This window comes from Lygodium microphyllum, chromosome 6, assembly GCF_053477565.2.
Source record: "Lygodium microphyllum isolate KBCC chromosome 6, Lygodium_microphyllum_v1.1.10, whole genome shotgun sequence".
Lineage (NCBI taxonomy): Eukaryota > Viridiplantae > Streptophyta > Polypodiopsida > Schizaeales > Lygodiaceae > Lygodium > Lygodium microphyllum.
In genome coordinates, this window is record NC_141140.1 from 45879170 (window position 1) to 45903035 (window position 23866).

General features: G+C 42.3%; 1 protein-coding gene across 3 annotated transcripts in view; it reads right to left on the bottom strand.

Annotated features, from left to right (window-relative positions):
- Positions 1–23866, bottom strand: part of LOC148034518 (protein BONZAI 1-like) — a 127124-nt gene that overhangs the window by 26219 nt on the left and 77039 nt on the right. For all 3 annotated transcript variants that reach the window (XM_087679457.1, XM_087679455.1, XM_087679454.1), the window contains 4 exons: positions 19697–19744; positions 19407–19555; positions 19240–19288; positions 18831–18887 (listed from right to left, as the gene is read on the bottom strand). In XM_087679457.1, the coding sequence (XP_087535583.1) occupies positions 18831–18887; positions 19240–19288; positions 19407–19555; positions 19697–19744 (303 nt within the window). The remainder of the gene's footprint in view (positions 1–18830; positions 18888–19239; positions 19289–19406; positions 19556–19696; positions 19745–23866) is intronic.

Sequence of the window (23866 nt, forward strand, 5' to 3'; positions counted from 1 at the left end):
TTATATAATTCTTGATGTGGAAGTCCCCTTACAAGACTGCTTTGTACTCATGTTTTAGACTTAGGACACTTTGTTCTGAGGTGTATTACTAGAATTTTTAGTTTTCTTTGAAAAAAAAGGTTCGAGATGAGCAGAGGAAGCCCTAGCAGGCTGTGTGTTTGGAGTCGAAGGGGGCTTCCCTTGTTTTTATGCAGATTATTCGTGTGAAAATGTCTTCCAAGGTCGACATGGAGTTCCAAGCTATTATAGAATTTAAAGTCCCCATGTTATTGGCTCTTTCTCCACAAGATTAAAAATTCGATAGGGAGAACTCCGACATTTGACAGGTGATTATGTTTGCCATCTTAGAGTTCTATGATTTTGCAAAGATCATGACCGACGCTATAGACCATCCTTCAGCCTGTGATTTATCCAAGGTTTTCGCAAATGAGAAAGCCGAGCTGGCAAAGGTTGAAGCACATTGATATTGGCACAAGAAATCCCACATCCAATTGTATTAAGATCGAGATGAAGCAAGTGTTTGTCACAAGGACCTGAAATTTATTGCTTTGCTTGGCATTTGATTGTAAGTTAATCAAATGTGCTAATGTGACTTGCACATATGAGGTGCAAGTTAATTATTTTATAGTGTGGCACCCAAGATCCCAAGATATTAGTTGATGCCAAAGGCAAAAAGTTGTAATAAGTTACGCATGATAAGAACTAGGTGGTACTCAATGTCAGATTTGAGCCTAGACCAATTTGTTGGCCACTAATGTTAGTAGTGAAATTAGAGACTAGGCATTGATTAATTAATTAGTGCCAATCTAGAGGTCAATAACCGCTCATGGACACTTGGGAAAACTTGGCCTAGCCAATTTAATTATTGGCTAGTGGAATGCTTTTTCTTGGCACTAAAATAATTATGAAATTAATTTTTGGAATTGATATTCTACAAATTAATTTGATAAGCTAGATAATGCTCAAAAATGAGATTAGAAGATACCACTTGACAAAACTTACCTATGCAACTGGAAAAAATATTTTTTGAGGCTGGTGGAAGTTTATTCCAATAATTGTGAGAGAGGGGGAGGTTGCTAGCGAGTAAGGAGATGGTGCTAATGTGATTTGCAGCCACCAAGGACCATTCCTACAGTAAGTGATAGTAATTTGGAACCCTCCAAGAGCAAGTGACAATGGCCCAAGGTCCTTTTGGTGCAAATGACAACATATAAGAGGAGGCAACAATCTTTCTAGTCGTCCTAAGCTATAGGTAATAGCTTCCATGGCTATTTAAGCAAGGCAACAACAGATTTTCAACATTTCTCCCAATGAAACTCTAAAATTTCTCTCCACAGCATTCTCTCTCCTTCCCTAGCCATCTCTTAAGTTATCTCAACAGAATCTAACCATTTGAGTCATCAAAGGAAGAGATTTTACACAATCTCTACTGTAAACCCTAATTTACAACAAAAACTAAGGTTTGACAGCCACCTCGAGATGCGTGCTCAAAATTTAGAGCCTAGGACTTGAATTTCAACAATTGAAATTGAGGAATTTCAAGGAGATTCAAGAGGCCAACAAGCCAATATCAGATTTCGAGCTGAATTTGTCATTCAAGGCGCAAGGTGAAAGCCAATCTCCAAGCAAACCAAGGGGCAAATTGGTTTCGAGGCTTACTAGTCAGTTTTGACAGCAAGTGGCACTTGGAGTAGCGAAGAAGGTCACAGAATCTCAATTCTACTCCATCCATTTGCAATAAAACTTAAAGAAATACCGTAAGAGGCGCCAATTTTAGGGTCAACAAGCTATCCATTGTCCAAGATTAAAGTAATAACATTCGCATTTTCAATTTTTGTGAATTTTATACTTGTTTAAATTAAGTTAATCAAGTTATTACACCCCTCCATGAAAGGATGGCTAGCTTTAGTATCTCTGGAGATACACATGCAAACATTGAACCCGAAAAAGTGGCAATTGCAAATGTAGATCCAAAATGCAAGGAAAACAATCACCTCCAAGGTCATACCAATAACTTACTTTCACAATTACTACCCCCATTTATAGTACATTCTACTCCGCCTCAATTGCTTCAAGGTGGATAAATGCCCTTAATTAGGAGGAGTTGATTCTGATGGTCTTGAATCAAGAGAAATAACTCAAAGCTCAAAATGCTCCCAAGTCAAAGGCATTGACAAGTCAATAATTCATCAAATTCTTCCCTGTCCCGAGCCGCCTTTTCTTTCCGTGAGCACCTGGTGCCCGAGCGTACGTTGGGGATCTGTGCAACTGGCGTTGCCACATGCTACACGTTTCTTTGAGTCTCGGCTTTCTTGGCCCGGGGATTCTTCGGCCTTCGTCCGGGACGGTGTCGTTTAGGACCTCGCTTCTTCGCATACCTTTTGAGGGTGGGCACGTAGCGCACCGGTGGAGGGGCATGTGCCGCATGTTCCCGTCGTGTCCGCGGAGAGCGTCTCTGCAAGCCAGCTGCCCTAGATTTTCCATGTTTTTCTTGTGGGGGATCTGCAATATGCAAACCAAGGGTTAGGCCTTGATACGGAATAAGACCGTTCCCATGGGCTGAATTATAGTATGGGTTATCAAATGCATATAACTAGAAGAGGCGGAGTGGGACGTGATGTGCTCGTTGTAGTGGGGTGGCCCCCGTGATGATGTTGACTTAGCCTCTCACCATTAGCAAACCTTGGCTCACGCCGAGTTACATCAGCTGGTAGTCATGAATTTGGGGCAGGGCTCATCCTCGGAAGGATGGACCGGAAAGGGAAAGGTGTATAGAACGGGACTGCACCCTGCTTACATCATCAGAGATGTTGGTCAGGGCTTTCCACGGTGGCAATGCGGGGTGCATGCCCTTCGGCCGGAGGTGGAAACGGTCATGTGAGAGGGGGACCGGACGAGCCTAGCCTGTTGGCCCCAACTCTTCTGTCTGCGCTTGACTATTATTGCTTGTGTGTGTTGATAGTGTCTATACAAGGTGACACAAAAATCATTGTTTATATGTATACTTATTTACGAATCCATGTCACTTCACGAGGATAGAAACCAATTGTAGAACTCGGGATTGTACTGGAGCATGTCACACGCATCTAGTACACGTGGCAGCTTACTCAATACCGATAGATATTTTGCTACATCGAGTAGCATGGAACCTTGCCCGAGTCTACTGGCAACATGTAACTCCTCCTCAGTGAGAACCTTATCAAACAAAGAGTTTTCTTGGCTAGGTTCAGCTAAGTCTGTACCCCGAATAGCGGTCAGCACTCGAAGGGAGGTTGGTGCCACATAGGTGGAGTCTCTTTGAGACCGCCATTTGGCCAGTCGCTCCTCCGAGACTGTCATGATCTGGGCTCCTAGTTCGGCCATTGCAACGCGGTTTTCACACCAACACTGTTCAAATTGACTTCGGTCCTCTGATAGTCGCTTTAGTTGCTCTATCTCTAAGAGATTTGGTTGGCAAAGCGCATCATTGAATGTGACAGTTAAGCGCAGTTCGTCGACTTCATCGCCCAAGATGAGTAGCATGCGTTCCTGCAAGAGCCTGTTATAGTGCTCGTCAAGATGTTCTTGCTCTTCCCAAGATAAGGGAAATGACAAGTATTCTCCGAGCTGCTCTTTAGGGAATGCGCACATGTCTGCCAGGACATAGACGCGTGCGAATACCTTGAGCTTGGCGTCCAACTCAGTCAAGCATTCGGTGACACTTCTATGTTCAACGAGAGCTTGCTCGATTGCTATCTCATGCAAGGTTCTAGGAGTTTGCCTGGGCTTTAGCGTAGCTGGGGGCTCAAGCCTAGATGAGCAGGATCGGTCAAAGCTAGGATGTCTGACGCTCTTGGGGTTTCCATGTTTCTCCTGAGGCTTCGTTATTGCGTCATCGTTTTCCTTAGATGTGACTCGTATAGGTTTGTCACCCTGTTGTGATAGCGCTATATCCACCCTTGACTGGTCAATGCAAGTTCTATTGTCGGTGGATTGAGTGTTGCAAGCAGCCATTGATGGTAACGACTGCTTTGATTTTTCAAAGCACACGGATGTGTCTGAGGTTTCACCGCTATTAGGATAGGCATCAATGGGTTCATCGATGGATAGACTCGATGCTTTATTCGTCAACTCTCCAGCGCTCTTTGTCTCAATGTTCTTGGGATCCACAACCACCTTCAACTATTGTTGTTTTCGATGTTTTCTCCTCTTCTTTTTGGTCAGTGAAGGTGCATCTCTCAACATCTCAGCGCCCTGGACTAGGTCAACCGTTGTTGTGCTTGGTTGGGCCGTAGCATTTCCTGTCTCTAAGGTGTCCACATGGGTCGTAGCCGTGGCTTGCTGACTAGCCTCGCCAGGTTGTGAGGGTACGACTGTCTCCCTTTTGGAAGAGTCTAGCTCTTCCGCCAATTCCCATGTGTTTAACTCCTCCAGCCTAGGCTTTGGGCGCTTTGGAGTTGTTAATGAAGTTGGTTGCGACACCTCCTCCACAGGTGAACTACTAAGGATACGTTCCACAAGGGGCATTGTCACGGCCAAGGGCTGTGACTGCTGTGATCCCTGATTTGAAGTACTAGCAACTAGTTCGGTGGACTTGCTACTATTGGTGGATTGCGGTGTCCGGTCCTTAGGGCGATCAGAAGTGGTCGCGTCTTTTGTTGCCCTTTGAGCATTCATCTGTGTAGATCGAGCATGAGTTGATCCGGTCACATTGGATTGCACAGGCATATCCTTGGGCCGAGAGCTACGGCTAGTGTCATGTCCCTCCTCTTGGATATTTGGAAGCTTTGATGGAGATAGAGATTGGGAGTGAGTAGCCGCCATTGACGACCGCTGTTGTGCTTCCTGTGTCTGTTTGGAAAAAGAGGATGTAGGAGATCTAGGACTCTTAGGTGGGCTTGGCACTAGCTAAATGATTTGCTCGTCATTGTTAGACGATTCTGTCATTAGCTTTGTTGAGCAATCAGCCTTATCATGAGCGATGTTGTGCCTGTGGTGCTCATTATCCTCTTGGGAAGTCAAAGGCTGCTTGGCCACTAGTGGACCTCGTGCACGCTCGACAGTTACCTCAGATATCTGCTTGCTAAGCACGGTAAGCTGAGGATCTGATTTTTGATAGATCCTGTTCGGTTTCTTGATTTCAATCGTGAGGGGCTCAATCGCTCCAATATTTTTGGTTCGAGACTTGGATTTTCGTTTAGATTTCCTCCTATGTCTCTTTGCTTTTGACATAATTTGGGCTTCTGGAAGAGGTGGTTTAGCAGGGGGTTTTGGAACCCAAATCCATCGATTGCCTACATAATACCCTTGAGCACAAAGCAACGCCTTGGAAATCCATCGTGGCGTTGTGCTAGCTCTTCGTTGATGCCTTCGTCTTTAAGGCTTGGGCTTCTTTCATGGTCTTCTACGATATCTGTAAGTCCCAATCCTATCCTTGGCCTTGTCTCCTGACCTTTTTGTTTCAAGTATGGCCTCACTCACTAGTTCTCTCCGTTCAACCTGCGCTTGCATCCACTCCTCCCACAACTCCTTGCTCTCATTACTAGGCTTGGTTGTTACATCAGTGCCTTCCTTGCCTTTCCCCCGAGGTTCGATGAGGTCACCCTTGCTAAAGGTTGTGACTATCCTCACACCTGGTAGTGTCAGGTGTATCCTCTGAGCTACATAGTCAGCCTCACATTTGGTCGCCCTTTTGAAGGGTCTTCTCAAGAGGGTTTCTTTACTGTATTTAGCACTATTTGGAGGAACATGAAATAGAATAAGCAAGCTCTCAATTTCAATTGTTGCAAGGATATTGCACTTCCCTATGAGTGCTTGTGGAGGTTTCCCATAAGGGCTAAGAGTTGCATTAGTCGGTGTCAGCTCTGGTTGGTCTAGTAGTGTCTACGCCTCATAGGTCAAGACATTAAAATCTGCTCCTTCATCAATCAGACCATCGATAGTATGTTCTCTTTTCACGGTGAGTTTGACCCTAAGATAAGCAGGTGGTACTATGTCTTCATCTTCCGGGTCTTGGCTTGTAAATTTAAACCTTCTGACAAATGCCCTTGAGTCCCCAACTGCACGACCAGACGTGGATTCTCCACTGATGTCTTGGCTCGTCAATGCAATGATATTCAAGGAGCATCTATTGTCAGGACTGTCAAATCTAGTCATTCTCGCTATCGTAGCCTGATGTTGTTGTTTTCCGCTTTGACTAGATGCAGTCCGAATGCAACACGTATGTGTTTTCGCAGTGTGGCCTTCTTGCCCTTGTTGGCTGGATTGGCCCATTGAGGGTCTAGGGTCTCTGTTTCTCTCGGTTCGGGTATGGGCTTCTAGTTGCTCTTTTGTCAATGAAAATCCATGTTCATGTAGAGCCATTACTACACTAGGGTCTAATTTGGAGGACCTATCACCGCGCGCGTTTTCTCTCCAACCTACTTGGGGGAGGTGCAGAGGAGACAGAGCCCCCTCTGCGAGGGTCCAGGGGGGGCAATCCCCCCCCTCCCCGGGCCCGCAGGGCTGTTACGGTAAATGCCATACGTGATCTGAGAGACCGTTTATGGCCAAATTTTAAACTACTTGCTTTAAGATTCAACCCCATGATCGACCTGTCATAGGGTTTCGGCTCTATGTGGTCTCTTGGTCAATTTTACCGTCTTCAGGTAAAAATTTGAGGAAATCTAAATTCGGCCCAATAGATCCGAATTACAGGGGCTGAATGCCCAATTCGGACCGTCCGAGAGCCGAGTAGAAGGGGTCGTATGTAACTGTCCGAATGCCAAATTCGGCCAGTCCGAACCTAGATGTCCGAGGGCCGGGTGGGCCGAGGCCGAGTCAGGAGGGCTGAGTGGGCTGAGGCCGAGTCAAGAGGGCCGAGTGGACTGAATTCCGAGTTAGTCGGAGTGCTCAATTGGGACGGGCCGAGCGGTGGATGTTCGCATGGTAGTGGCCGAATGGTCTGATGACCAAGTGGCCGAGGGCCGAGTCGAGTGGTCAAGAGAGCCGAGTCAAGTGGTCCGAGGGCCGATTCTGAGACTCGGCCCAGAATCGCCGTCACTCGGACACGCCGAGCGCGGCGCATTTTTTTGCTGGTCCTTACGAAATTCGCCGTGCCGATCATTCGAGGCCTTCCCCCTAGTTAAGCAGCTCCAGATCCAACCTACTCGTGTAGGGGAAGGTGTAGGATTACCTGGGCTAGGCGAATATCTCTCGGATGACAAGATCGAAGCGGATCCACTCACGAAGCTTTCCTCTTCTCCCCTGCTCTCCTGAAACCTTGCAATGCACAATGTGGCCTTTCTTGCCACTCTTGGCCCTTATACCCCTTCCCGGGTATGGTATTGATGCCCCCAATCGTTCACTTACCGATCTTAGGCATCACAAGCGAGCTTTTTACTATTTTTTGCACGATTTTTGCCCTGTTTTGCAACAGTAAATCCTAATGTTTGTTTTCTTTGTTTCTCCTACTCTAATGCATCCAAATCACAAAGTAAATACCTACACTACTCCATCTCACAACATAAATCTCAAAAAAGCAAAAAACCTACTTGCCAAGGAGATCGAATACCATCTTCAACCCCCTCACTTCCTACCTATCTCAAGCATCGGTTCGGGGAAAACCCTTACTTCGATGCTCGATTCGAAGCGCGCAAGCGCTCAAGACTTGAATCCGTTAGTCCCGAAAACGGAACCATAATGTGGGAGCTTTCGCTCAACCGCCAAGACCCACGGACCGCTTATTGCTTCAAGCGTTCCAAGCCAAGCACTAATAGCTACCTCTCACATAGCCGACGCCCCATCCATATCTACGGGTGTAGTGAGCTTACCTCCGTACCGTTCGAGTTACCTCCTCTCCCACGCACTCCGGTAGCTCCACAATCCAAGTGCAAGCTTCAAGCGAGCTCCATCCTCAAGCTCCACCATCACCTATGCCTCTTGAGACTTCACTGTCAATGGAGGAGTTTGCTTCACCATCGAATTCACCCACAGAGTCAACAATGGTGGACGTTTCAAAAACTTCATCAAAGGCAAAGCAACGAGAGAAGTACTGCCCTTCTCATTGGACACGTGAAATACTCTCTAATACTATTTGATGACTAATGTCATACATAATAGAAAGCCCACCTCCGTGAAGAAGGCTTTGCACTCAACACATTGAGGGAAGGCTATGGAGCAATAGTTAGAGGCCACTGTTGAAAATGGAGAAAGAGAGTGTGTGTGAACACAAGACAATTAGCAAGAGTGGGCAGCAATTCCATGCTCAAAAGATGCCAGTGCTAGATTGATAAAATGAAAGTACAATAGGTCTTAAGTAAGCTAGACCTATCTTCTAACTCAACTAAAGTTAATTTAACTCTAGAACTAACCCTAGAAGTGTTAATGTAGATGTGTTCACACTACAAACCAAATAACTAAAACATTGGGCAATACACCTAGAATTGGCAATTTTTAAGGCCCCTCTACAATGCCAATGTGATAGAAGTACACGAAAATCTATCACCAAAGGACTTTCAAAAAGCCTCAAACTTCTCACGAGCAAGTGCTTTGGTGAAAATATCTGTAACAATCTCCTATGTAGAAACATACATCAAACTCATCTCTCCTGCACAGCATCTCTCTCTAACATAATGGTAATGTACCTCAATGTGTTTCATGCTCGCACAAAACACAAGATTCCATGCCACTGAATACTACTCTAACTGTCAAAAAGAATGGATGTAGGACCCTCCAAAGAAATCTATAGATCAACCAACAATATACGCACCATACACATTCCATTGTTGTGGCAAAGGCTACACTGTACTCATCCTCACAAGACGAGGTAGCCACTGTAGGATGTTTCTTGCTTAGCCATAAAATGCATGAACGGCCCAAAAAGAAACAATGTCCACTAGTAGACTACCTAGAGTCTATATCACCAATCCAATGTGAATCATTGTAAGCCCACAGATGCAAGTCTCCCCCCTAGGAAATAATAATGCATGTGACTCAATACCTTGCAAATATCTGAAGATCCGCTTAACAGCTTGCCAATGAATGGTCCATAGACTATGCATATACATGCTCACTTGAGATACTACATACTCAATATCAAGGTGTGTGTTACAAAGATAATTAAGACAACCAACATTGGCTGTAAATTGCCACATCTAACGTCTCTTTACTGTCATGCATAAACAACATTAAGCCTAGCTTTGTAGGAGTCCACATAGGTTTGTAAGCATCAATTTTGGACTACCATGCATGAGGAGCCTATTTGAGACCATAAAGAGCCTTATGCAACTTGCATACCATATGCTCTTTCTCTTTAACCACAAACCTTGGTGGTGGTGACACATATAACATTCTCATGCAAATCCCCATTCAAGAATGATGCCTTAATGTCCAATTGATGTACTTTCCAACCATAATTTGCAACCATCACAATTACACATCCCACCATACTCATATGAGATCTAGGAGCAAAAGTTTCCTCATAATCTATGCTTTTCTCCTACACATAGCCTTTTGCTACCAACCGTACCTTATACTTAATAATTGTACCATCAACTTTACGTTTGAGTGTGAAAACCCACTTAGTACCAATGGCATTCTTGCCAAGTGTTAGATCCACAAGATCCCATGTAGAGTTGGTGACAATGAAGTCTAACTCCTCTTGCATGGCTTGCATCCAATGTACATCTTGCTCAGTATCGCCAACAAAGTAGACTCATCATCATCCAATAGTGAGCTTATAAACACATGCTCATCACAATCATCTATTTCTGTAATATCAGCCAAATGTGTCCCCTCTACATCGTGTGTTGTATGCCTAGCAACCCTTCTACTGTGCTAAGGTACTCGGTCATCCATTTTACTCTTCTGGAGAGTTTGTAACAACCATCTTGGGACTGTTCTTGCCGCATTTACAATAGCCCTTTCATGCTGAACTGCTGTCTCCACCGCATGTAACAAACTCTCATCAATAATCTATTGTTCAAGAGCATATGGAGTAGCAAAAGCTTGTTGTAACAGATTTGTCCTGCCAATTACAACAGGCATGGACTCCAAAGAAAGTGGTAAAAGGCCTTCATAAACATTATCAATGTCATGTGTGGTTGGCATTTGAAACCAGTCATGAGAAAATGCTGCCTTTTCAGTAAATATGACATCTCTACTAATAAATACCTTCTTCGTGTGTGGATCATACATGCGATAACCTTTGCTTTCCAAACTGTAGCCAATAAAAATGCATTTTACAGCCTTGTCACCAAGCTTCCCATGAAGCTCTTCTGAAACATGTGCATAGCATATGCACTCAAAAGTAGTCAACTTTGGGTTTCTTGCCATGCCAAGCTTCAAACAATGGGATTGTCTTCAAAGTCTTTGTAGGTACACAATTTAATACATGATTGGCACACTAAAGCCCTTCTAACCAAAATTTATGTGGCAACCCCTTGCTTTTCAACATACAACAAGTCATTTCCATAAAAGTATGATTTTCCTTTCAACAACTCCATTTTACTGAGGAGTCGTTCTAATAGTGGCTTGATACATAATGAAATGATCCAACAAATATGTCTGAAATGCATGAGATATGTACTCCCCCCCTCTATCTATGTGAAGTGTCTGCAATTTTAAACCAATTTCAGCCTCAAGCTTAGCCACAAGATGTTTAAAATGCCCCTCTCTATCTAGTGTCTGCAATTTTAAACCAATTTCAATCTCAAGCTTAGCCACAAGATGTTTAAAATGCATGAATACATCAAATTTTGCCTTCAACCTATACACCCATGTATACCTCGAGTAGTCATCAATAAATGCAACAAATTAAAGATGATCACAAGTGCATGTGTCCTCATGGGACCACAAACGTCAGAGTGAATAAGCTGCATTTTTGAAACAGCACGCACGCGGCACCATCCTTTTTTAAGACAAACCTATGCATCTTGCCCAAAATACATCCCTTGCAAGCATGAGAAGGTCGAGTCTCTACTAGCAGCAATGCATCTACCATATGACACCTCTAAAGAGTCATCAAACTCCAAAAGCTCATATGTCCATAAAGGACATACCAAAGCTTCGCATTTTGCATAGTGGATGTAAGACTAGTGACTGTCAAAGCATCATGAGGCTATCGGTCATAAGCATCTAACATGAATAAACCCTTGTACAAGGTGTTGGACGACCTCCACATCCCTCTATCTCTCACAATGCATTTGTCATCCTCAAAGATGACCTAAAAGCCATACTTATTGAAGGCAAAAATAGACAAGTTCTTTTTAATGCCAAGTACAAACAATATATCTAGAAGCATTAAGTCTGAACCATCTATAGCAATAATAGTGATTGTTCCAATGTCACAATCATAACTGATGTTATTAGCACATGTAACGCACTTCCCAACAAGGGCTGAATACAAAGAAGCAAACAAGCACTTTCTAAAAGTGATGTGCTTTGAAGCATCAATGTCAAAATACCATGTTTGTTGCGTTGCAACAGCATAAATGTTGAATCGGCCATAGAGGAATAATAACTCTATGTGAGGCATGCATAATCCTCCTCTACCAAGTTGGTTGAAGACCGGGCTTCTTGTAACAATGGCATTTTCCCTTCTTTTTAGACTTATCTAAGTCTCGAACAACCTTGTTTGATGGCTGTCTAACATCACCCTTTTGCTGATTTTTTGCATTTTTCTTGACTTTCTCTTTGCCATTGAACTTGGAAAGCATAGCCACATCACCTAAACACAATGCAACATTCTTTCGAATCTACTCCTCTTACAACAAGAGGCCTTCCAACTCTACAAAAGTAAGGGGCTACTGCCCCTCCCCCTCAATGACAATATCAAAGAGGTGTGAACCAAGATACGACTCTCAAAGAGAGTTTAGGGTGACGTTCACTAATTTACCATCCTGAATAATCTCATCAACATTGAGCAACTACTCATGCAAATCCTATATATGAGTAACTTGATCCATCATGCTATCACCCTCATCCACGTTTGCATTTACCAACACTCTTCGAAAGTAGGAGATCCTGACCTCATTGTAGGCAGCAAACATACGCTCAAGTATGTCCCATGCTGATTTTGAGGTCTTGCAAGACCAAATATACGGAATGATGGCCCCTCTTACTAACAATGCTATCAAGGAAAGTGCTTAAGTATCCTTTGAATCCCATTTCCTTTGATCCTCCATAGGAGAGAAAGGAGCAGCAGCAACAATAGCACAAGCAACCTGTCCTCGAGCATGACACTGAGGTGTCTGAGCTGCAAGACCTCCTGCTCGCTACAAGTCACCTATAACATACTACCACAAGTCCTTCCTAACGAAGAAGGTTGCAGATCATAAAGCTCCATAGTGGGCAGTTGGAGCCATCATGCTTGTCCTCTAGAGTGAGGACACCAAGGATACTACTCTAACCACTCTTGCCCTAACATGCCATGTTGTTTGAAACAAGCAAAAGTCTACAACTAAATACTGCAAAGCTCTAGTATGTGTGTGTAATCCTTAGAGTACCAAAAATCCTTCAAGATTGTCAAACACATGCCAAATTGTCACACAAATGCCAAAGTGTGCACAATGTCATCCAAATCAGCACTCAGACACAATAATAACAGCAATACACTGCTGTATACTGTTGTTGTACACATGTCTTGTAATGCATGCCCACAAAATTACAAATTCTAACATTTTAATATCGATTCTCCCCAAAATTTATGAATTTTCAAAAGTGAATACTTCTTCGAAATTCAATATGAGATGAGCAAGACTGATGAAAAATTGTAAAAATTTTCAAAAACCCTCGAATTTGGAAAATTAGCATTCTGCGTTTTTTCTTAGATCTATACAAAATAGCAGTCAAGGCTGAGAATATTACGAGCGGGTCTAACAAAGGCTATGTGCCCAAAGTTACATGCTAGATTGCATACGGGACAGCATACAGGCTGAAAACAACATCAAGATCTCCTCCAAAACAAAAACTTCTCTTCCTCCGGCTATTGCAACAGAAGCTTAGCGGAGCCGCACTTGTTGACGGTGGCTATTCGAAATCCGTGCGTAGAAGTTACTTTGATATCAAATCTTGAAAATAGAGAGAGAGAGAGAGAGAGAGAGAGAGAGAGAGAGAGAGAGAGAGTGTGTGTGTGTGTGTGTGTGTGTGTGAACACAAGACAATGAGCAAGAGTGGGTAGTGATTCCACGCTCAAAGTATGCTAGCTTAGCAGCCAAAAATGTCAAAATCCTATAGAAACGTGTTTCATAAGTTTCTTTCAAGAGGGGGTAAAAAAAGAAACGTGGGTTTTTTTATATAGGGATTTTTAATAGTTTGGACTAGGAAAAGAGGTTCTAAACCTCTATGCAACTCTCTCTTAAACAAAGAATGGCCAATTGAGCTTGAGTGATATTAAAGTCAATTGAGAATAATACATTACATATCCATGATCCATTATTGACTTGTCACTTATGTCAAAGTTAGTCTATGGACAACCTTTTGTATGGTTTAAAACTCAAACATTATGATTCATATATATCAAACAAAGAAAATTCAAATAAACATGTAAATAGCCTATCTACAATATGGATTGAGTCAAGTTGCAACATCATGATTCTCATTTCAAAACAAACTGACAAAATGTCAAAATCAAAAATGAATCATAATATATCATAAATAACTCATAAATGAGACTAAAGTCATAAAATAATCAACTCTCAAGTCAAGAATAGATACTAGATTGACAAAGTCCAATAACTAAACAAAATCACAAAAAAATTAGTCTCATCCAAAATCTTAAGCCCTCACAAGTCATTACACATCATCATCATCATGTTTAACATTGCCCAATAGTTATTATTTTAAAAAAAAATATGTTCTAGGTTACCAAAAAAAAAAGGCCCACATTTTTTACTCTTAGAAACGCTTCGTACTTTAAAAAACGTTTCGTAAGTTTCAAATTCAAAGAAACACATTTCTTAGCTACTATATATGCTAGTGCTAGAATGATGAAATGAAAGTACAATAGGTCTTAAGTAAGTTAGACCTATCCCTAACTCAACTAGAGTTAATTTAACTCTAGAACTAACTTTAGAAGTAGTGAAACAACTTATTAATATGGCTGTGTTCACACTACAAACCAAATAACTAAAACATTAGGCATTGCCCATAGAATTGGCAAATTCTAGCAGCCATAGAGAAAAATGGCGCTTGGAATCTTGTGCACAGCCTATTCATAAGGTGATTGAAGTTAAATGGGGCTTTAAGACCAAATACCACAGTAACGGCACTGTGGATAAGCACCAACCACGGCTGGTTTCTTTGGCCAACCGTAGGAGATGGCTGGTTTATCAGCTACATATGAAGCATGCGTTCCTTAATGTGCTCAAAGCATCAAACACACATCTGCATTTTCTCTATCATACATAGGACAGGCCAGTTTTGCCAAAATAGAGCAATTTCAGCAAAACCCCCAAATTTTACCTAGTGTTGATGTCCAAATTGGGCGGAATTCAACCTACATGTACATAAAATGACCAAATGCTGCACAAATTTTGCCCAAACTGCAAAAGCCCCAAATTGCACGGGGTCTAATGTGCATCAATGTCAAGAAATTGGGTAAATTTCAGCCCAATTTGCGCATGTACATAAAAAGGCCCAAATATCAGGGACAAAATGTCACAAATTCCTGTAATTTCTGAGACAGATTTGCTTGTCCTGCATCACAATCCCCAAATCTGGGAAAAGCCCCAAATTTTATGGGTCCAATGTTGAGAAATTTCACTCAGATGAGCAAAATTTCAATAATTGTGGCAAAATTCCCAATTCATATACGCATAATGTCTGCAATTTCTAACAAAGATGCCTCAATTTTGCGTGAACAGTACTCAATTTGGAGAAGCCCCAAATTTCTGGGTCAAGATTGCACAAATCTGACCTTTTGTGCTTGTGCACGCGAATGCTTGGTAAGGGAAGAGGAAAAAAAAATTCCAAGAATTTGCCGGCAAAATGACGAGAGGAAAAAAAACGTCACGTCTGACGTTGACCGTCCGCTCAGGACTGGTCGCGTTGGCATGAAGTCACTCGCCGTGAAGTTCGTGTCGCGTCGCGTGATGCTGACGACATCTGCTGGCCTACTTGCGACGATGCCTGGTCGCCCGCTGATCCCTCACACCGCCTGCTTGCAACAATGCTTGGTCACCCAATCACTCACGCCGCCTACTCGCTGGTCCTCATCAGCTCTGCTGCCCGCTCTGCCCGTCGTGCGCCTCGTCCACGCCTGCTCCAGTCGGCTGTCTCTGCACTTGTCGCCTGGTCTCCAGCAATCGTCTGATCTCGCTGCGACTGACTGCCGTCTGCCACTGCCCACTGCCTACACGTCCCGTCGGTGACTCTCCTGCTCGCCTTTCCTGTTCGAACTCCAAGAGGCACGAACGCCTCAACCACAACTCTGATACCAGTTTGTAGGGACCGGTTAGGCACGGAGATCGAGACAGAATGTCACTATGCGCAGTGAAAGACATAGAGAGTGAGAGAGAACAGAGTAGAGAGTGAGCACGTTTTCAGGTACAATGACGAGAGTGTACCTTTGGGTTTTTAGATAGATATATATGTGTAAGTACAAGTGCTAAGGGTGTGTTCACACCCGAGCACATTTAAAAGGCACGAGGCCTTTATTCCCAATAGTTCTCACTAAAGAGAAATACGCATGTCCCCTGAGCCAAAGATTAGAGAGAGCTTGGAGCCCCTATGATTGTTATCGACCTCTCACATCCCCTTCAACATATCATTCCATTGACTAAGCCTAAAACCAAGAGAAGCATGCACATTAATTGAAGATCTATGTTGGTGCAAAACGGAGACCCTCAATGGAAATAGAATACATCGATTTGGAAACTATGAGCTATCCACTATCATCCTTTCAATCAAATAAGGTGCAAGCTATATATCTAGAAAATTTTTGCAAGTCCTTTCATTTGTCCATCTAAAGCACAAGTAACGGCTGTAAGTAATATGAGGACCCAAATGCATAAAAGCATATGAATGCAAGAGGTAAATATAGAAGCAAAATGTCAAATAATACCTCTATGTAACATGCTCATTCCAATGAATTTGCTGTTGGCACTTCATCTTCACTCAATTGAAATCAGCCTTCACAATCTCAATTCCCCTTATTCCACCCATTTCACAAATTCCATCTTCTTTTGCTACATACGCACTCATCCATTCCACGATTCACCACAAGGAGTACCATCCCATTAGGCATGTATCCCATAGGTCTAAATCATATCCCTCAGCCAAGTGGTGGCAATGCAGCGATGGTAGAGTTCCACTCCTAAACAAACAGAGATGGAGACCTACATGCAAGGGTGTCCACCTATGAGTATCAAGCACCTCCAGTATGTCATGTAGCCACACAATTTGCCAACATGTCTGCCTAATGGATCATCCTAAATCTTTTCTATGCATGCACTTCACACTTGTCAGACACCTTCTTTGGTCCAAACACTTGTCACCTATAGTCACCATGACATGCACTTTGTGTGTTGCATGTAGCACATAGTAAACCACTAATCATCTCAATGCCACCCACCTATCTAACATGTCAACAACCTACCATTTATCCACTACAGCCAAGCATGCATTTACTAACAAAACTTATTTCAATGACTTGAACTATACAACTTGGTCTAGCTTATTGTGGCATGTTTTGGACTCCAAGGTTTGTGGGACCTTATTTAAGGGTTAGAACTCCAACCTGACCCCCTCAAGCATGCATTTACTAACAAGACTTATTTCAATGGCTCGAACTATACAACTTGGTCTAGCTTATTGTGGCATATTTTGGACTCCAAGATTTGTGGGACCTCATTCAAGGGTTAGAACTCCAACCTAACCCCCCTTGGCCCTCATATGAGGCGATCGACTCTTTGAAGAGCAAAAACGCCATGTGTATTTTCAAGCTCACGCAAGATCTCATCTGTGAGTTTCGCTCACAAAAACATTTTGACCTTGCATCCCTCTGAGTGTTAAGCATACTTAGTCAATGGATTTATAGCCCATAATCATACCCAACATATAATCACATGCTTTTCTTAATGTCCATGAGCCATCCTAAGATGAAAGTTAAATAGATCACTTTTATTTAACCTTGAGAGTCTATCAAAACTAATAAAACAGGCATAGGAGTGAGCCCAAATCTCAAATCAAGATTACACAATAATAATGTTACTAGATTTATTGTGCATTGGAGATGATAGTACCTAAGTTATATAATGAAATTTGAAAACTATAAGGCTTTCCAAATAAATGCTAGCACCTTGCACTTGATTTGCATCCTTTCTTGCTAGTTGCAACCGCTATTTACTATTACCGCCCTCTTAGACGAATGCTCGCCCCATGACACTCACCGTCGTAGGTAGCATGCTTTAGCTTGCACTAAAGATGTGAATGTTGGGGATATCATAGCATTCCTAGGGACATCAAAGTATTGTCCTTAGATGACTTCTAATCTCAACTCTCACAAGGTCATGAACTTTCAACTATACTCTTGGAATAATTAAGTTGTGCACATATAAGGTGCACACATTTGAGATCTAAGTTGAATGTGAGTCTCACGGTGACAAGCAAACCCTAGCTTGTGCAAGGGGGACATCAATAGAAGTTGTGATGAACAAGTGCAAGTAGATATCTCCTTTAGACTAGACCAGAAACATGGAATATGCCCTTCGGAATTATTTTTAGTGTCCTCAACACATATGGAATGCCAATGAGACTGGAGAACAAGGAAGTAAGGATAGGGGTATACGTGTCTTAGCTAGAAAAGGGTCCAAAAATGTATATGGCATGAACCTCGATAGTAGAGAGTGGTTGACTATCTTGAGTTGTGTAAATGCAGCTGGTTATGCTTTGCCAGGGTACTACATCTTCAAAGGCAAGAAAGCCATGCAAAATTATTTGTTGGAGTGTGAAGAAGAGGTTGTAATGTCCATGCAAAACAAAGCATGGATGGCGAGGCAGTTGTTTGAGGAATGGTTGAAGCATTTTCAGCACGCTGTCCCAATCCCACTCTCTCCCTGTAGGTTTAGACGATCGGTTTCCTTAGGGACTATTTAGTGAGGAAAATATATATATCTCCTAGAACGTTTAAAAAAAGAGTGAATTTTGTGACATACATGCTATCAACCGAGGGGTGCCTCCTCTATCTATGCTTACGTGGTGTTTTACATCGATATGTGTAGGGACTCCCTATGAGGAGTGTGGGGAAAGCTTAACCATTGGATTACAATCCAAAACAAACGCGAAATTTACGATAGCTCTCTCGTGATCCGTTCGGTTTCTACCAGCTAAGTTCAGCACTCGCTGCACCTCTCGCAACTCCGTGCTTTGCCTCTGGCTCCTCACTTGCTGGTCTCTATTGTATTCGACTATGCTTTGCAATGCTTTGTGGGCTAGCTTTCTCTCTTCTTCTAAGTCTACGATGATAGCATCTGCTGTCCGGTGATAACATGAGCAACATATAGCTAGCTAAGAACCTAGTGCTCCATGCTAGGACAAAACAAATTGAGGTGCACTACCACTTTGTGAGAGAGAAGGTACTTGTAGGTGAGATACCCTTGGTATATTAACACATAAGTTCAAATATATTACATTTTCACAAATCATAGTATGTAAAATATGCCTGTTTTTTAAAACAACCTTACTAATGTATTTATGGATGCTATACTAGTTTGAGCAGTATGTAACATTTTCATTCAACTCAACCGATTAAAGGTCCTTCCTAGACAAAGAGTCCAGATATAAGGCTCTTTTAAAAAGACGACACAAAACGATAGAGAACGCGAAGGTCAAGACTTAATGTAAGAGTACATGCAGGTCAGCTGCTATCATACGTGTGATAAAGCGCACTCCATTTCACCAAGAAACTGTTGTTGCTGCAATGGTATGCTCTGAAAAAGACAAGATTCCATCAGAATCAGAATCATAAGTTCACCATTAAATTTGAAATATATGTAGCATCATAAGTCCACAAGCTAATGAAGTCCCTCTTCCTTTTCCTTCAGAATGTATATAACAGCACAGAGCTGCAACACCAATCTGATCTTACTGGCAAAATTAATACAACCAGAACACAGATCAGATCCTTGGAATCAAGGAAAGAAACTACTCTCCAATGTGAGTGATTGCTTAATAAGAGTTTCAGGCATCTCCTCTGAAGATTCTAAGCCTACCAAAGTGAATGTAAAAGAACTATAGGGGACGATAAAGCTGTGTCTCACTTCAGAATTTTAATTATTCTACCTTGGTTGGAATGCTGTTGAAGGCTGTATCCACATCATAAATTCTAAACCTGTTTCAAAGAGAAGAAACCAAGAAACTTATTTTCCTATTAACTATCAACCTTGACTTAAACCTGGATTCTTACAGAAAAACTGAAACAATAACACCTTAACCTTGCAAATACTTACAGCAAAACCTCAACTTCTTCAAAATGGTACAGAACGGGCAGCTTTGTGACCCACTTTGGCTCCAAAGAGTTGAGTACAACTTCACTTCGTCCCAGCTCCTCCAGACTGCCATTCTTGTTCTTGATGTAAAGAACAACCAAAGGATCACTCTGCACATACAAAAATATTGATTCAAAAACACATCCACTCACACCTTCACAGCTCATAAAGGAACTTTCATACAAACAAGAAACCTTCTGCATATAACAAGAAGATTGCACCGAAGTAGAAAAGCTTTGTTATGCTCATACCTTTGAGGTCAAGTCCCTATCTCGCAGACGTGAGGCTGATATTGAGAGCTGAGAACAGCCAAAAACATTTAGTAATTTCTCAACCATACAAGCCACAACCAAGTCTGAACTAGCAGCTTTACATGAAATCTACCAGCATAAATCCCTGCACTTCACATTATGACAAACATTCAAACAAAAATGCATTGCCTAACTTAGTCCTAACACAAGGGTACTAGCTTTTTTAACCAGAAAGGCACCAATCACAGACTACAAAAAGCTAAATCTTTACTTTACTATTGCACATAAAATTTCTTCTTCATCGAGCCCAGATCTTGAATACTTGCACTACAAGAAAGTAACGCAAAATGCACCAAAGAGAGTGTGCAACAGAACAGATACATGAAGATGGAGAGGGAAGGGACAAGAGAGACTGAAAAGAATGCAGAGAATGCAAGGAATAGACTGCACTGAACTTAAAATGAATGCTGAATACAAGATGGCCTGATCAGTCCCTGCATACAGCTGATATGCATCAGTGAGAGCACCAAATCAGGCTGATGGACAGCAAAGATATTTTGGTTGTTTTCTTTTCTTCTTTTTTGGCAGCTGAAGAGAGAAAATTCTGCATTTCCAGCCCTGAACAATGACCAGCATCAAAATCCTCAAATTTGCCCCTTGATTTTAGGATTTAGCACATCCTGACACAAATTAGATCTTCTACACTTGCAAGCAAGTCAACCTGGCTATAGATGAACAATCCTTCTAAAACCTGCTTCTCAAGACTGCTGAGAAACCCTAATTTTTGCAAAAATTCAGAGCTGTACCAGCAAATTAGAGCTGAGAAATATCGAATCTATTAAGGGAGAAGAGATGATCAAAAAATTAGAGAAAATTCTTTGACATTCTCGTCACAAAAATGCTTGCACAATAGGTGCCCTACTGTTCCAACCCTAGAAAGTGCTGCAGATCAGGTCTCTTTGCTGTCCTTGATGGCTCAGTTGCTGTCTCTCAGCCCACTGCTCAATTCTACACCCGTAGATCTGGCCCCAAACAGCCCAAAATAGGTGAGAAACAACCCAATATGGAAGATACACTTGCTTCCAGCCCAAAACTGACCCAAAGTTGACATATGACAAATTTCCATTTTCAATGGGACTTCCCTATGCAAAAACGAGCTACCTAACCCTGTGGCCCTACCCTCATTTCCAATAATATTTAATGCTGCCCAGCCTCAATTTTAAATTCCTAATCACTTTGAACCTAAAAGTGTTAAGACTTTCCACAAACCTTAGTTTAGGACATTAAATCATTTAAATCTCTAAAACCCATGACATCAAAAGTCATTTCCTAAGGGTAATTTAATGTCCTTGACCAAGATCTAACCTAGGTACACCATTGGCACATGTCCCCCAAACAACAACTATTGTCCCCCACTACCAAAGCTAGACTGTCTATTATTGTGACACACATTTAACTTAATCTCACACATGCAACTCACTTGTGCACAACATAAGTGTCCAAACAGCATTGAGCTAAAGATTCACATCCTCATGACAAGCTACTAGAGCTCGATTATTTTGTCTGACTCTAGCAAAGCTCTTAACCGGGAGATGAACAGCATGAAATGCATGAAAGGTTAACACCCCCTCCCAGATCTTGGGGAGCAACTGAAGGGCTAACAATCTCATGCGATGGAACATAGGAGCCTAATACAAAGGCTTGATGAAAGATGCATTGTCCTCCATTGGACAATAAACCACCGCTAACTCGAACTACACAAGTTGCTCTCGCACATGATGGTACTAGATCTCCATGTGTTTCATGCGGACATGAAACAATGGGTTCTTCGCTAGAGCAAGACCAATCTAGTTGTCAACTCATAGCACTATGGGACCTATTTGGTGAAAACCAATCCCTACCAACAAGCAACAAAGCCATAATGCCTCCTTTGCAATAGAGCAAAGTGCACAATACTCAACCTCCGTCCATGATAAGAGCCACTGCTTCTTGCTGCTCAAAGAGAGAGCTTTGGATCAAGGGAGAAAGCAAATCCTATCGTAGAGCATTGAGTATCAACATCTCCAATCCAATCACAGTACTCCCAACTTCAAAGAGTGGCTCCTCCATACATGATCCTATAAATCAAGACCCCTATAGATAGCGCAAAATGTACAATGCAGCTCTCCAATGAGCATGCAATGGAGTCTCCATAAAAGAAGTCAATAAAGCCACCACAAAGAGACATGCAATCTTGTATGAATGAGCCAGATAAGGGAGCTAACAAGGCACCTATAGAGGGCAGCATCCGGGAGCTAACAAGGCACCTATCGAGGGCAGCATCCAATATGGAATCACTTGCAATACATAGCTCGAGCTCATGGTCGATGCAGCATGAAATGAGCTCACAAGAAGACATAGTAAATCCCAAGAGAAGCTCAAAGATATACATGTGCTAAGAAACAAAAATACCTTGTGAAAGCTAATAGATGTCCAATCTAAAGAGGAATTGGAGAATGCTCAGGTCCATCATATCAAACTCTTGGCAAAAAATTTCTCGCATGCGCACTCCTAACCATCCAATTGATAATAGAGATTGGGATCGTGGTCTAACCACCGAATGCCACTCTACAGAAAGAACCTGTCAATATGTTGCTACTAAGCCTTGGGAGCTTACTTCAAGCTATAAAGAGCCTTCGGCAAGCGATAGGCATGGTCCTCCTTTCCAAGCACAGTGAACACTGAAGCCTAGAGGTTGATCAATGTAAACCTCTCTTAAATGATGTTGTTCAAGAAGGAACTTGACAATATGCTAGACCTGAGCCCTAGGAGCTTACTTCAAGCCATAAAGAGCTTTTCACAAGCCATAGGCATGGTCCTTCTTTCCAAGCACAGTGAAGCTTGGAGGCTAATCAATGCAGATCTCCTCTTGAACAATGTCATTTAGAAAGGAAAACTTCACATCCATCTAATAAATAGGCCAACTTGTGAGAGCAATCACCCAAGGAAATCTTCCTTGCTCCTTGAACAAACACCAATGAGTTATCACCAATGGTGATATTGCCCCTTGTGGAATGGTCCATGGAGGTCTTTGACAAAGGCTTCTCCAATGAGGAAGAAATTAAAGCACTAACCTTGACCTCAAACAAATGAAGAAAGACACATTGTCATGGCTAGATAGCCTTCAATTCATCGATACCATCCTTGGCTTCTCCAAGCTTCAAATGGGTGCATTCTTGCTAGCATTTGTCTTCAAGGTCTCTACATTTCCAACAATGTGGACACTTGTTCTTCCCTTTAGACTTCTCATCCTTCTCCGCTCCTCCTTGTTCTTGCCTTTCTTCAACTCCTGATTGGCTCCTCCAGAAGACAACCCAGCAACAACAGCATGACTAGAAATTCCAATAGTACCAATCTCCTTGTGCCTAGCATCCAACTCCAATATCATCAATACAAGCTTCTCCCATGTGACAATGTCTCAAATTCTACATTAAGAAGACCTATTGCAAAAAACAACATATTACAAAGACAAGTGTATCAAGTTAGTCCTAGCCATGTCGTCTTTAGTCAATACTTTCTAGCCAAGGGATACAAGCTCATCTTATATCTCCTCCATTTTGTTGATCTGGCTCTTCATAGTTGGGGAGTCAACTACAAAAGGCTAACATAGGCTCATTGCACAAGTCATGAGGTATGCAAAGGTCATAACTCAATAAAGAGAAAAATGCCTACTCCACACCTCCGCAACAAAGCAGATTCTTCGAACGTGTATAGGGACTAAATCATGTCAGCTCAAAAAAAGAGAGGAACAAGCTCCAAAGTTGAGCCTATCTAAAAGGCTACTTGATCAATGGTCAATTCAATATGAGGATCCACCACTAGATGAAGCATCCGGATGATGACAAAGTCCCATAAGTCGAAAGTATCTAGGATACACTCCACTTTGCAATATCACAAGTCCCATAAGATAGACTAAAAGAAACGCAGAGAATGGAAAGACTATTTAAAAGCGGGGGAGGGGGGTTGTTATATGGGCTAGGGTGTGGGTGTGTCTGGAGTGCAGAGTGATTGAGACCAAGTACACTTCAATCATCTTTCCCTATCAAATTGCCGATCTTTGTTTGCTCAGCAATCCAATCTTTTGTGTTATTCTCACCGATCCTCGCAATCTTTTGAATCATGACAATCCTT